The sequence below is a fragment of the Myotis davidii genome, unplaced genomic scaffold, assembly GCF_000327345.1.
Source record: "Myotis davidii unplaced genomic scaffold, ASM32734v1 scaffold149, whole genome shotgun sequence".
Taxonomy (NCBI): Eukaryota; Metazoa; Chordata; class Mammalia; order Chiroptera; family Vespertilionidae; genus Myotis; species Myotis davidii.
In genome coordinates, this window is record NW_006352194.1 from 1,171,908 (window position 1) to 1,186,391 (window position 14,484).

The window sequence follows — 14,484 nt, forward strand, 5'->3', positions numbered from 1 at the left end:
CATTCCAGGGAGTAAAGATTATGTAGTTTAAGCATGATTGTTCCTAGTTAAAGTGATTAATTACCCGCCTGGCACTTAGTTAAGAGGTTTTATTCCCTTCCTAACTTCAGGGGAAAATCCCTACCTGGGGAAACAACCTTTCTCGGAGAGGTGACCTTGGTTAAAACACAGCGCCAAGAAGGTGAGCAAACACATTAAGAACAGTATGCCATATATGCCAGGTCCCTTGAAACAGCAAGGATGGACTGGCTCCCGGCACTTGCTGGCAGCTTAGAGAGGCCAAGGCATTAAGAATACCACTCTCTCTCTGGCCGGTTTGGCTCAGTGGCTAGAGCGTCGGCCTGTGGACTGAAGAGTCCCAGGTTTGATTCCGGTCAGGGGTATGTGCCTTGGTTGCGGGCACGTCCCCCAGTGGGGGGTGTGCAGGAGGCAGCTGGTGGATATTTTTCTCTCATGGATATTTCTGACTCTCTATCCCTCTCCCTTCCTCTCTGTGGAAAATCAATAAAATATATATTTTTTTAAAAAAAGAATACCACTCTCACCCAGTGGGTATGGCTAAGTGGTTGAGCATCAACCTATGAACCGGGAGGTCAAGGTTCGATTTCCGATCAGGGTATATGCCTGGGTTACAGGCTCCATCCCCACCCAATAGGGGTTGTGCAATAGGCAGCTGATTGATGATTCTCTCTCATCATTAATGTTTCTATCCCTCTCTCCTTTCCTCTCTGAAATCAGTTTAAAAAATAATAACTCACCCATGTCCCTAAAGCTCCAAGCAGAGTTGCTAACACATCTGGACTACATCCTTGTGTGGTACTGTCTTGACTTTCCTCCAGCACCTGTTCTGCAGCAGTGATTCCTGAGGTCTCTTGAAATTTAACCCAGACAGGGGCTCCCAAGATTTCAAACCATGAGTTATCTTATCATTCCAGAAGTCCAGTCAAGCAATTGTAAACATAGTGACTATCATAGGATTCCAAAGATAGTCCAAGACCATTTCCTGCCTTCAAAAAGCCTTAAATCTCCCTGAAAAGAGAGAGGCAGCACCTGAAAAGGCTGTATGGTGTGGTGAGCTGGGTTTGAATGCTGGCTCTGCCACTCTCTTGGTGTATTTTGGGCAAATCACTTTACTCCTATGAACCCAAGTTTTCTCATCTGTAGACTGGGGATAGTGGTATTTACCTCACCGGGTTGTTGGGGTGATTAAGGGAGCTAAGTTATGTGAAGGGCCTGACACACAGTAGGCAGTAGGTATTACTTCTTTCTTTGTGATATCCTATATAATAAAAGGCTAACATGCAAATCGACAGAACAGTGGACACTATGATGCACACTAACCACCAGAGGGCAGACGCTCAACCCAGGAGCTGCCCCCTGGTGGTCAGTGTGCTCCCACATGGGGAGCGCCGTGCAGCCAGAAGCTGGGCTCATGGCTGGTGAGCGCAGCAGCAGCAAGCAGCAGCAGTGGCAGGAGTCTCTCCCACCTCCCCAGCAGTGCTAAGGACCCCTTGGGGGATGTCCGACTACCAGCTTAGGCCTGTGGACATCCCCTGAGGGGTCCCAGACTGAGAGGGCACAGGCTGGGCTGAGAGACCCGCCCGCCAGGGCACGAATGTTGTGCACTGAGCCTCTAGTAATGTATAAAGACCTAAACAGTGGGTACCAGTTAAAACTGAGTTCAGAGACCAGTAAAACTGCTGTGGGCCAGTGGGTGTGGCTAATATGTTTACAATTGCTTGACTGGACTTATGGAATGAGATAACTCATGGTTTGAAATCTTGGGAGCCCCTGTCTGGGTTAAATTTCAAGAGACCTCAGGAATCACTGCTGCAGAACAGGTGCTGGAGAAAAGTCAAGACAGTACCATACAAGGATGTGGTCCAGATGTGTTAGGAACTCTGCTTGGAACTTTAGGGACATGGGTGAGTTATTATTATTTTAATATATTTTATTGATTTTTTACAGAGAGGAAGGGAGAGTGATAGAGAGTTAGAAACATCGATGAGAGAGAAACATCTATCAGCTGCCTCCTGCACACCCCCCATTGGATATATGCCCGCAACCAAGGTACATGCCCTTGACTGGAATCGAACCCGGGACCCTTGAGTCCACAGGCCGATGCTCTATCTGCTGAGCCAAACCGGTTAGGGCGAGTTATTATTTTTTAAACTGATTTCAGAGAGGAAAGCAGAGAGGGATAGAAACATTAATGATGAGAGAGAATCATCAATTGGCTGCCTATTGCACAACTCCTACTGGTTGGGGATGGAGCCTGCAACCCAGGCATATACCCTGATCGGAAATCGAACCTTGACCTCCCGGTTCATAGGTTGATGCCCAACCACTTAGCCACACGCACTGGGTTAGAGTGGTATTCTTTTTTTTTTTTTTAAATATATACTTAGGCTAGCTCCATGTAGGCTGTAGAACTTGAGGGATGAGGAGGATTTTACCAAGTAAAGAGAACGTGGTGAGAGAGAAGAGCAGATATTTCAGGCAGGGGGAACAGTATGACCAAAAACACAGAAATAAGAGTGAATCAGGTTTGTCAGGGGAAAGAGCCATGTTGAGAAACGGATGGAGAGATGTGTTGGTCAAGACCTCAAGGGCCTATTATGTGTTGCATCTTGGAAAGATTTGGAGGAATGATGCTGAGGGCCCATCTCACAGGCCTCCTGTACCTTGAGCTGCCCTCCTTGTGGGCATAAGGTCAGGAAGCTAAACAGGCATGTCACCTCTCCCCTTTTTCCAGGACGATGACCGTTGTGAGGAGTGGGAACGGCATGAAGCGCTGCATGAGGATGTGACTAGGCAGGAGCGTACCACTGAGCGGCTCTTTGAGGAGGAGATCGAGCTCAAGTGGGAGAAGGGCGGCTCTGGCCTGGTGTTCTACACAGATGCTCAGTTCTGGCAGGAGGAAGAAGGAGGTAATGCTGGCACCAGACAAGGGCAGGAGTGTTCCCTGTTGCATTTGCTCTGGGCTTTATGTTCCGCAAGGCATAAAGAGTGACAGTGGGCCCAATAAAAGGCTAGGAAAGTAGCTAACCTTGACTGTATATGAGACCAGTCATCCTTTTTAGGGGTGGGGGGATCAATGGAGTGGAAAGTGCCCTCCCACAATTCTGAATGACCCTCCCAGATGAGAGATTTAAAACTATCAAAAGCCCCAAGTTCTAGAACATATGTCTAAGTCTAGATTTAACTAACTCTCAACAGAACTGAGAGTCCTTAAGCTCACTCTGCTTGATGCTTTTATACCTGCAGACTTTGATGAACAGACAGCCGATGACTGGGATGTGGACATGAGCGTGTACTACGACAGAGGTACTGGGCCAGGGATTTTGTTACTTGGAGGTGGAAGTGGTGGTCTTGCAGTGACACTTTATCAGTCCTGCTTAGCAAAGGCTAAGATAGAACATCAGTTCCTTGGGGTAGCTCACTGAGATGGTTCTTCTCAAGATATCTCTAGTTGAGTGCCTTAAGTGCTGGTTGTAGGCAGAACCTTTTTCTTTCTTTGTGAAGCAAGGACAAGTAGGGAACTCTGCTTCTGGTGGGCAGACCCTGGAATTGTGGGCATTGGTAGCTCATGCTCTGGTGAAGAATTTAGATTCTGGAGTCAAAAATGATCTTGGTAGGGAGAGAAGGGGAAGACCTGGGCTCTACATCTGTCTCTGTTGGCTCTATGACTTTTCTGCACCATAATTTTCTCATTTGTAAGATTGGAGAACCATGGTTCCTATTCTTGGTAAGCTCCCAGTCTAATGAGAAAGAATTATAAGGTAATAAAATCATCATAAAGATGAATATGTAAATCTTGTGTGGTCTTAGACACCTGATTTCCCTCCTTCTGCAAACTGGGCTCTGCTTCCTCAGATGGTGGAGACAAGGATGCCCGAGACTCTGTCCAAATGCGCCTGGAACGGAGACTCCGTGATGGCCAGGAGGACGGCTCCGTGACTGAATGCCAGGTGGGCACCTTTGAGCGCCACACCAAGGTAAGGATTATGCCCAATCCACTGACCTCTCTTTTCCTTCTCTACCCCATCCTTTCTCTTCCGCCCTGCCTCTGCCCTCCATAAGAGCTCTGTCTCTTGAGTCTTTTCCCTTCCCTCCGCAGGGCATTGGGCGGAAGGTGATGGAGCGACAGGGCTGGGCTGAAGGCCAGGGCCTGGGCAGCCAGTGCTCAGGGGTGCCTGAGGCCCTGGATAATGATGGCCAGCACCCCAGATGTAAGCGTGGACTGGGGTGAGTATGACAGGGATTTCCCTGGGAGTCCAAGCCAACCTTTCAGCTGTACCCTGGTTCCCCCTTTCCTCTGGCTTTGGGGTGGCTTTGAGATTCCTAGAGAGTGAACTTTAAAGTAGAGTTAGAAGGAAAAAATAGGTCTGGATCTCCTGGTGGGGTCATTACTCCCAGTCTGAGGAGTTTGGACTTGATGATTGCCTTTGGGGAGTGACTGTAAGTTACGGAGTGGTGACAGTTGTTCTAAACTTTGTGCACTATTTAAAATGAAAGCATTGAGGCCGCTGGTAACTGGCACTGTCAATGAACGGATAAAGCAAAAGTCCAGATTTAAAGGCTCTGTCTTGGGGACAAACCAGATATGCAGTAGCTATTTCCCTGTCCTTTCCCAACCCCCTTAATTGGGGTTTGAGAGCAGCCCTCTCACCGAGAGCCCTTTTTAATCCAGGTACCACGGAGAGAAGCTACAGCCATTTGGGCAACTGAAGAGGCCCCGCAGAACTGGTTTGGGACTCATCTCCACCATCTATGATGAACCCCTGCCCCAGGACCAAGGGGAGTTGCTGCTCAGACGCCAGCCACCCACCAGCATGAAGTTTCGTACAGATATGACCTTTGTGAGGGGTTCCAGCTCTGCCTTTGACAACTTCTCAGAGCCTGAGTGAGGAGTTCAGGGACTTCCTTCGTCAGGATCACTCATTACTGCCCTGGCCTTTTCTCCCACCGAAACAGGAAGAAGTCTGGGAGCAGCAACTTGCCGCACTCCTTCAGGGTGCTTTGTTCTGAACTTGCCTTCTGGCTCTCTACCTCAGGGGCATTTTTTCAAAAAAGCCCCCTATCCTCCCCTTTGATATTAGGGCTTAATGACCGCTATTCCTTGATCTCCTAATCCTGGTCCGTTTGGGCTTGCCGCATCACCTCCCCCGGTACCTTGAAAAGCTGGATTGACTGAGGTTTCAACACAGCCTTCTTTGGGTGGTGTCACCTTGAAGGTCAGAAAGAATGAGAAAGGGGCCTGGAAGAGAAGAGGATTTGTGGTGCTCGGAAGAGACGGTCTTGGGGCGAGCCTTTCACTGCCTCTCCCCCTGACCGGCTGGGACTAGTCGGCAGAGTCCGCGGGAGGTGGACCGGACCTGCGATCGAATGGTAGAATAAAGAAGTTTATGACCGGATTTCTTTCTCTTCTAATTTGGGCCTAGAGGAAGGTTGGGTAAATCCCGAAAAAGTTTCCTTGCCCCATACCCCAACCCATCTCCTCGCTGCTGGTGAAATGCTGCGCGCCGTCACGAACTTTGGCGCTAAGCTGTGTCGTCACCGTGAGGGCGGGACTTCCTCTCCGGGACCCTGTCATTTCCGACGTCTTCCGGAAGTTGCTGGTTCGCTCAGTACCGGGCTATTCACTCCGCGTTGCCCGGCTTCCTGCTGGTCCACAGTTGACAACTCTGGGGCACCGGCACCGCGCCACCCACAAAGAGCACGTCGGGAATCCCGACGCCCTCTCGTCTGGTGTGTCGCCCGCCTTGTTTCCCCGCCGAGCTTTCCTGCTGCGCACAGGGCCGAGTGCCACCCATGGCGGGGGCCGCTCGGACGCCGGCCTTTGGACAGGCTGTGATCGGCCCGCCGGGCTCGGGAAAGACCACATACTGCCTGGGCATGAGCGAGTTCCTGCGCGCGATGGGCCGGCGCGTGGCGGTAGTGAACTTGGACCCGGCCAACGAGGGGCTGCCGTACGAGTGCGCCGTGGACGTGAGCGAGCTGGTGGGTTTGAGCGACGTGATGGACGCCTTGCGGCTGGGGCCCAACGGCGGCCTGCTGTACTGCATGGAGTACCTGGAGGCCAATCTGGACTGGCTGCGCTCCAAGCTTGACCCCCTCCGCGGCCATTACTTCCTCTTCGACTGCCCAGGCCAAGTGGAGCTCTGCACGCACCATGGCTCCTTGCGCAGCATCTTCTCCCAGATGGCCCAGTGGGACCTCAGGGTGCGTCTTGGGTCGGGCCGGTCCATTTTGCAGATGAAGGAAATAAGACAGGGAGGGCATGCCACACACAGCGAGGCAAGGGCAGAGTTGCTTTGGACTATAACTGGTATAATTTCGAATTCTGGCTCTGCCACTGACTCACTGTGTGATCCTGGGCAAGTCAGTTTATCTTTCTGAATCTCAGTTTTCTCATCTGTAAATGGATGTGTTAGCACCCAATTTGGGATTATTAGAAGTATGGAAAGAGTTATGTGGAAAACAGCATGGCGATTGTTGTTGTGAGTTGGGGGCAAAAGTAAGTGAAAGATTGGAGTCAGATGTAGTGGGAATTGAACCAGTTGCCCACTGGGAGGCTCAGCCCAAGGCATCCTCTAAGAAAAGTGCCCATATCTCCTGGGAGAAGGAAATGAGTGCGGCATTAGAATGAAACGGAAGGAAAAGACTAATGGGGAAGACTGGCACTCTGTCCTCAGGCACCCCTAATCTGATGGGGGAGAGATATAGGCCCTGATGTTCCCTGCCTCCTCAGGCCACTCTCATCCTGTCTCTCCCTCCCCTCCCAGCTGACTGCTGTCCATCTGGTAGATTCTCACTACTGCACAGACCCCGCCAAGTTCATTTCAGTACTGTGTACCTCCCTGGCCACCATGCTGCACGTAGAGCTGCCCCACGTCAACCTCCTCTCCAAGATGGACCTCATTGAGCACTATGGAAAGCTGGGTAAGTGCTCCTGTCTGGGCCAGGCAAGGTGTAGGCCAGTGGCTGGGCTGGAGTGAAGCAGAGATCTCAGGTGAAGGAAGTTTCTTCCAGGGACCATGCATAGCCTGGTGATCATAGCCACAGTCAGGTGCTGACCCCTACCCATTTATTTTGTTCCATTTACTGTTCTGGGTTTTGGGGGACAAGAAAACTATAGATGGTGATGTGTATTATGAAGGAATTAAAATGAAATGATGGGACAGTGAGTGGTGGGGAGTGAACAGTGCCATCTGAGCTGAGAACTGAATGGTGAGGAGCCAGCTAAGGGCAAACTGTTCAAGCAGAGGGACTAGTAGTGAGTAAAGACCCTCAGGTAGCGAAGAGTTTTTTTGTTTCCAAGGAAGGTGGGGGCAGGGTAGCTGAGACAGTGTTTAGGGGAAGGGTGGTAGGAAATGAGGACAGAGAGGTTGGCAGGGGCCAAAACTTGTACTATTTAAACACAGAGGCAAGTCATTGATGAATATTAAGCAAGGGAATAACACGAACTGAAAAGGTCATTCTGGCTGCTTTGTGAATGAATTGAAAGGGGCAAGAATGAAAACAGCTCCTTTTGTATTTTTGTAGCAGTTCAAGCAGTGTGCCGGAAGCTGGTCCACCCTTGCTGCTTGACACAGTCGCTGCAGGGAAGAAACATCTGCATAGCTTATGTTTCAATGGACCTGGCGTATATGGCATGTTTGCTTCCCCTCTTAACTCTATGTGTTTTAAACAGGACCACCTCCCCAGAAAGGTTGTTTCCCTGGTGAGGATTTTTCCCTGGAGTTAGGGAGGGAATAAAACCCCTTACCTAAGTGCCAGGTGGGTAATTAATCACTTTAACTACAAACAATCATGCTTAAGCTACATAATCTTTACTTAGGATAATCTTCAGTTACTCCCTTGTAGTTTAATAGAACAATAGAGTAACCTTGGAATGGAGATAAGAAACGCCCTAACCTTTGGAATAGAATTGATAGGATTAAAATCAACTGGTATAAATGCAGATGTAACAAGACAATAAAGACAGAACTTGGATCAATGGACGAGGTGGCGCCAGCTGGTTCCAGGCGATTCGAGGATGATTGAGGTGGTTTGCAACGACCGTCTGGGGAAGAAGGTCCGAGTGAAGTGCAACACCAATGACACCATTGGGGACCTGAAGAAGCTGATCGCCACCCAGACGGGGACCCGTTGGAACAAGATTGTGTTGAAGTGGTACACGATCTTTAAGGACCACATTTCTCTGGGCAACTATGAAATCCATGATGGGATGAACCTGGAGCTTTATTAACAATAAAGCTGAACTCCTTCCTCATGCCCGGTCCCCCCCGCCCCTCTCCTCCCGCTCTCAGCCCCAGCACTGGTATGGATGCTTGGTCTTTAAAAAGTCATGTTAACAAGAACGTAGAACAGGGGCAAAAAAAAAGACAGAACTTGGCTGGAGATCCTGGAGAGAACCTCGCTATGATGATCAACTGAACGCTGCCTCCGTGTCCTTCCTTCTTCACTGACTCCGTTCACACCTATGGGAACCCCTGGACCTGCTGGGGATGGACCCCAACAGCAGTGGTGGTGGGAATGGAGAAAATGAGATTCAAAACTTGCTCAAGAAATAGGATTTGGCCCTAACCGGTTTGGCTCAATGGACAGAGCATCGACCTGCGGACTCAAGGGTCCCAGGTTCGATTCTGGTCAAGGGCATGTACCTTGGTTGTGGGCGCATACCCAGTGGGGAGTGTGCAGGAGGCAATTGATCAATGTTTCTACCTCTCTATTCCTCTCCCGTCCTCTCTGTAAGAAGTCAATAAAATATATTTTTAAAAAAAAGAAATAGGATTTGTTTGTGCATTGGACCTGGAGACAGAGAAATTAAGAATGACACTCAGGTTTCTGACTGAGCCAGTGTACAAATGAGGGTGCCATTTGTTAAGGTGGAGAAGATTGAGGGAAAAGCAGGCTGCTGAGGCGGGGGAGTTGAATAAGGACCCTATGGCCAGCATTTCTTTCCTGCAATATTACTGCTCTGCTGAGCTGGGGCATCAGTTCCCTAAATAGCATCTCTAGCCACAAAGAAGAACAGCTGAAGTGAGCAGAAAGGGAAGTCATTGGGAGAGTGATTGTAAGGGCCTTGTCCAGCGAAGGCAGGACATGGAGGGATGTCAGCACTTCCTGGTCAGAGTCCTGGTCCATCTCTTGGCAAGCCCAGAAGCCCCATTTTACCTATGTGCAAATGTGTAGTCATCCAAAGCTTCTCACCCGCTTCACAGCCTCCGCCAGGTGGAGGAAACAGCTACATGGTGGTCTTTAACCTTCCTACCTCTGGCTCTTGATAGGCATCCTCACAAAAGGCTGGTTAGCAGATCAGATGAGGCCATTGAGGCCTTATATGAATCACACAGCTAGTATGTTAGCTGAGGTGAAATCTAAACCCAAGTGTACCTGGCTCCAGTTTCTTAATTCTCATTGAGAAACCTACCTGTCAAGCAACCCAAGAAGTTTGTTGGAATGCTCAGGACATTCTTCCTTGTAGTGGTGTCAGTTTCTAATTAGAGCTGATTAGAGCATGGAAGTCAGAGCACACAAGTGAGTGGATCAATCTCTGACAGCCTGTTTCCTCAGCTCACCTGCCAAGTAGCCCAACCACTTGAGTTTTCCAGGCTGAAATGGACAGTGCAAGCCCACGTTACTTCTCTTAGTGGGAAGTTTGTAGACATAGAACTGAGTCAGAAACCCCAGAGTCATCTAGTTTGGTTTGCTCATTTTACATTAAGAAGGAACTGACCCAGAAAGGGGAAAAGATTTACCCAGACGCCACCCTGCTAAAGTCCTTACAGTGTGTGCTGGGTCCTGGGGGTACTACCTGACTCTGAGCTTCATGAGGGCGGCACCAAGCACTGTACCTGGTACATGTTCGGTATCATTATTTGCTACCACTGATCAAGCACTTCTTTGTATCAGGCACAAGGTTCATAGCATTTAATTCTCATAGCAGCCCCATGAGGTGGGTATCTGTCCATAGAGCTAGTAAATGACAGAACCAGCCAGTGAGAGACTGAAGGCAGAGGAAGGAAGAAAAAATAATGGTTTCTGTCCTTGGGGCTTTAGCCTGATGCCACCTGTTCCTGACTGGTTTCTCTCCTTAGCCTTCAACCTGGACTACTACACAGAGGTCCTGGACCTCTCCTACTTGCTTGACCACCTGGCTTCTGACCCTTTCTTCCGCCACTATCGTCAGCTCAATGAGAAATTGGTGCAGCTCATTGAAGACTACAGCCTGGTCTCCTTCATTCCTCTCAACATCCAGGTACCATGGACTAAGAGGCCTATTCCCTTGACTATAGGCTCTGACAGTGCCTTGGACCTCTCCAAGCCAAGAGTACAGGAGGCTTTGAGGGCTCAAACAGTGGTCTTTGTCCTAGGTCATGCTATCATTCGGTCCCCTTGGTTTTGGTACCAGGGCCTCTGATGGCCAGGATTCCACTAAACAGGTTTGGCCTTATCTATTTTGTGTTGCTGGGTCCTCTCCACACGTTCCCTGAAAGTCACCAGCAAGGAACTTGATCAAGGTCAGGGATAAGTCTCTCAGGCTCCTTCAAGATGAGCAACTGCTTATTAACTTTGCAAAGTAGTACCCAATCCCTGTGCCTCTCACCTTCACCCTGCAAAGATAACCTGGGAGACTCCCGTGCATGTTTGAGTCCTTTCTGCAGTACGTGGACTTGAGCGAACTTGTCTCTTCCCTTTTTAATGCCATACCCTTCTCTAAAAATGAGGTTAAACCTATGATATTAATCCTAACTACCACTTACTGCAGGTTTTCTTTTTTAAAAATATATTTTTATTGATTTCAGAGAGGAAAGGAGAGAAACATCAATGCTGAGAGAGAATCATTGACTAGCTGTCTTTTGCACACTCCACACTAGGATCGAGCCCAAAACCCAGGCATATGCCCTTGACCGGAATCAAACCCGGGACCCTCAGTCCACAGGCCAATGAACTATCCACTGAGCCAAACTGGCTAGGGTAGTTTTGTTTTTTAAAATAATTGTCTTTTTTTCTTTTATTTTTATTGATTTCAGAGAGAAAGGGAGAGGGAGAGAGAGATAGAAACATCAATGATGAGAGAGAATAATTGATCAGCTGCCTCCTGCATGCCCCCGACTGGGGATCAAGCGGCAACCTGGGCATGTGCCCTTGACCGGAATCAAACCTGGGACCCTTCAGTCTGCAAGCCGACGCTCTATCCACTGAGCCAAACCAGCTAGGGCCAGGTTTTCTAAACTAGGCATTGTGGTAAGAACTGTGATACCTTGTTATTAATCCTCACCAAAGGATATTTTTTTCCATTGATTTTTAGAGAGAGTGTATGGGAGGGAGGGGGAGACAGAGAGAAACATCAGTATAAGAGAGACATATCAATTATTTGTCTCCCGCACACCCCCTAACCGGGGTCAGGGGTCAAACATGCAACACAGGTATGTGCTCTTGACCCAAAATCGAACCTGTGACCCTTCAGTGTGAGGGCTGACTCTAATGAGAAACACCAGCCAGGGCTTTAATGCATTATTTTGATCTTTCCTCCCTATCATGTGATGTATGAATTGTTCTTATTACTTTTCTGTGGATGAATAAATAGGTTACATGCATATTTATTCGGTGCCTACTGCTAGCTAAGTACTGTGCCAGGCACTGGGAATACCTCAACCTTGCAGATCAGTCGAGTAGGGGAGGCAGATGAGTTAATAACTTGTAGTAGTTAGACGGTAGGATCAGAGCTACAATAGGAATAAATCCAGGGGACTATGGTTGTGCATAGAGGAGCTTACCTGTTCTAAATTAGGGGGGTAGTGGTCAGAAAAATGGGATGTAGCCAGGCCTCTGGGAACAGGTAGAACTACTTTAGGCCAATGAAGCTGCATATACAGAGACTTCATGAGGCAAGATTGAGGTGGGGGTTGGGGGCAGCAAGCAGTTTGGTACAACTTCAATTCCACATCCTTGTTTCAGTCTCAGCTGTTTCTCTCTTCCCTGCCCAGGACAAGGAGAGTGTCCAGCGAGTCCTGCAAGCTGTGGATAAAGCCAATGGCTACTGCTTCGGGGTCCAAGAGCAGCGAAGCCTGGAGGCCATGATGTCTGCTGCAATGGGAGCTGACTTCCATTTCTCCTCGTATCCTTGCTCGCTAGCCTCTTAGCCACAGCCAATGGGGGTGGGGTGTGGGGTAGTGTGTGGGACTCAGGAATAGCTACTTACACCTTTGTAGATGACTGATTCATTTTGACCAATTGGGGTCCCTGGTGACTGTCTTTCATGTTCAAAGGCTGGCCCCTTAGACAGCTTCAGGGTTGGTTGTATCTTAGGACAAGGGAAGATACTGATCAGAAGGAGCAAAAATACAGAGACCCAGGAATGAAAGGGCATTGGTTTTGAGAGAGGTAAAGGGTTCAGTTTGCCTGGTGCCTTAAGTGTGAAGGGGAAAGGAGGGGGTGCAGGCTGGCGATGGGGGTGCTTCAGTGCCCTGCTAAGGAATGTGGACTTCGGCTCATGGCCAAGCAGCAGGACCAGCATAGTGGTGTTGCTCAGAGTGTGGCATGAACAAATGTACATTTTTGAAAAGCCCCTCCAAGTGTGGAAAATGCATTTAAGGGATGTGATGGGGGGCAAGAGAGTGTTTACAGTTTCTAGAAGAGAAGAGATGAAACATTAGTAGTGAGAATAGAAACAAGTGTGTGAATTGGAAAAATATTAAGGTGATAGATGGTTATAAGGTAGACGTAGAGCAGAATTCAGACTCCCGGTTTCTGGCTTAGATAGTGGTATGGGCGGTGCTAGTCACTGAGGTAAGAAAAGAAAGGAAGGTTTGTCAGTTTGTCACGGAGATGGAAGGGATGGGAGCTAGCACATGTGCCATGCTTGAGGGGGATCTGGGACAGTCGGCTGTCTGGGAGGCAGCTAGACCTTCAAAACTGGACCGGTGGGGGTAGAACTGAGGTCATGTGTAGGTGTCTCTCATGTCACAGAGGCTGCATGTGAGGTAGGACAGGCTTTCTAGGCTGGTTTCAGAGATTGGGCATTTACACTGCTGGAGACAAGGCAGGAGTGGGGGAGGTGCACTCCAGAGTCCTTGTGGAGGGAGGAAAATAGTTCCAACCAACACTTACTGATCTGTGTCAGGCCCTTTCACACATGGGAAACAAAGTTCACAGGGAAGTAGACTAGTTACAGATGGTGGCACTAGAGTGTGCAATAAGTACCTGAAGAAGGGATGAGGACCTACCTCACACAACTTGCTGCTAATGGCAAATTCAGCAGCATGTACTCAGCAAAAAAGGGGAGGGGTACTTTCCATAGAGCTGTGATATTTTGCACAATGTACATGACTTTATGCAGTCACATTCTACTCATAAAACCATGTACACCAAGCATGTCAAACTCAAAAGGCTAACATGGGCCAAATAAACAAGGTTTAAGTTTATGTGGCCACAAGAAAAGCAGCTTTAATCTTCATAGAAACATAGGTTTATTTCAGTAGAAACATGCTGAATACAAAGGGCTGAAATATATGAGTAATTATTAACATAAAATAATAGAACATTTTAATAAAAATTAATATTTTTTTCTTGATCATTAACTTACCAGACACTGAATAACTGCACAAATTAATAAGTGTAATGCAAATAAACCTATTTTCCTTGTTCTCCTAAAGCGAAATATTTCCTGTTGCGCACACCAAACAAGTCAGTTCAGGACTAATAACGTGGCAATCGGTTGCTAAAATAGTCGCTGCTGGTATTAGTGGAGAGTGTTCTGATTCCCTGAATTGTTTTCATTTTTAATTTTTCAGTTACAGTTTACTTTCAATATTATTTTGTATTGGTTTCAGGTGTACAGCCTAGTGATTAGATAATCATATACTTTACAAAGGAATTTTAAAGGTATTTCTCACCATATACATTTATGCTGATTTTAGATTCTACCCCCCTCTACCACCCCAATTTTCTTAAAGTTCAACTTTATTCTCTGTATTAGGCAATTAAGGATTGGTATAAAGATGGGAAAGTCAGCTCTGTTGAGGAGTGAGTTGGTAAAGAAAGCTTCAAAGTGGTAGTGACACTTGATTTGCATCATCTCAAAGTGAGGGTTAGCCAAGTTAATTAAGAGGAAAAGGGAAGCCGAAACCGGTTTGGCCCAGCGGATAGAGCGTCAGCCTGCGGACTGAAAGGTCCCAGGTTCGATTCCGGTCAAGGGCATGTACCTTGGTTGCGGGCACATCCCCAGTAGGAGATGTGCAGGAGGCAGCTGATCGATGTCTCTCTCATCGATGTTTCTAGCTCTCTGTCTCTCTCTCTTCCTCTCTGTAAAAAATCAATAAAATATATTTTTAAAAAAGTAATAGGGAACATTAAAAAGATAATAAGGGAATTACCAGTAAATTTGACAACTTAGGTAAAATGAAAAATTCCTAAAACCCCCCCAAAACTACCAAAATTTACTCAAGAAGAATTATGTAACCTGATCATCCC

At 48.0% G+C, this 14,484-nt stretch overlaps 3 protein-coding genes across 3 annotated transcripts in view; all 3 read left to right on the forward strand.

The window, feature by feature from the left end:
• The window catches only part of GPATCH3 (G-patch domain containing 3), an 8,115-nt gene extending 2,698 nt beyond the window's left edge, over window positions 1-5,417 (forward strand). Inside the window, exons 3-7 of the mRNA XM_006777488.2 lie at window positions 2,756-2,930; window positions 3,268-3,327; window positions 3,877-3,998; window positions 4,121-4,248; window positions 4,694-5,417. Coding sequence (XP_006777551.1) covers window positions 2,756-2,930; window positions 3,268-3,327; window positions 3,877-3,998; window positions 4,121-4,248; window positions 4,694-4,910 — 702 coding nt within the window. The 3' untranslated portion in view covers window positions 4,911-5,417. The remainder of the gene's footprint in view (window positions 1-2,755; window positions 2,931-3,267; window positions 3,328-3,876; window positions 3,999-4,120; window positions 4,249-4,693) is intronic.
• An 82-nt stretch (window positions 5,418-5,499) lies between these two features.
• GPN2 (GPN-loop GTPase 2) overlaps window positions 5,500-14,484 on the forward strand; it is an 11,433-nt gene continuing 2,448 nt past the window's right edge. Inside the window, exons 1-4 of the mRNA XM_006777487.2 lie at window positions 5,500-6,225; window positions 6,789-6,945; window positions 10,107-10,267; window positions 12,000-12,130. Of these exons, the coding sequence (XP_006777550.1) occupies window positions 5,815-6,225; window positions 6,789-6,945; window positions 10,107-10,267; window positions 12,000-12,130 (860 nt within the window). The 5' untranslated portion in view covers window positions 5,500-5,814. The remainder of the gene's footprint in view (window positions 6,226-6,788; window positions 6,946-10,106; window positions 10,268-11,999; window positions 12,131-14,484) is intronic.
• Window positions 7,973-8,376, forward strand: LOC102755061 (ubiquitin-like protein 5). The gene has a single exon (XM_006777486.2). It carries the CDS (start codon window positions 8,042-8,044, stop codon window positions 8,252-8,254), a length of 213 nt encoding a protein of 70 aa, XP_006777549.1. The 5' UTR covers window positions 7,973-8,041; the 3' UTR covers window positions 8,255-8,376.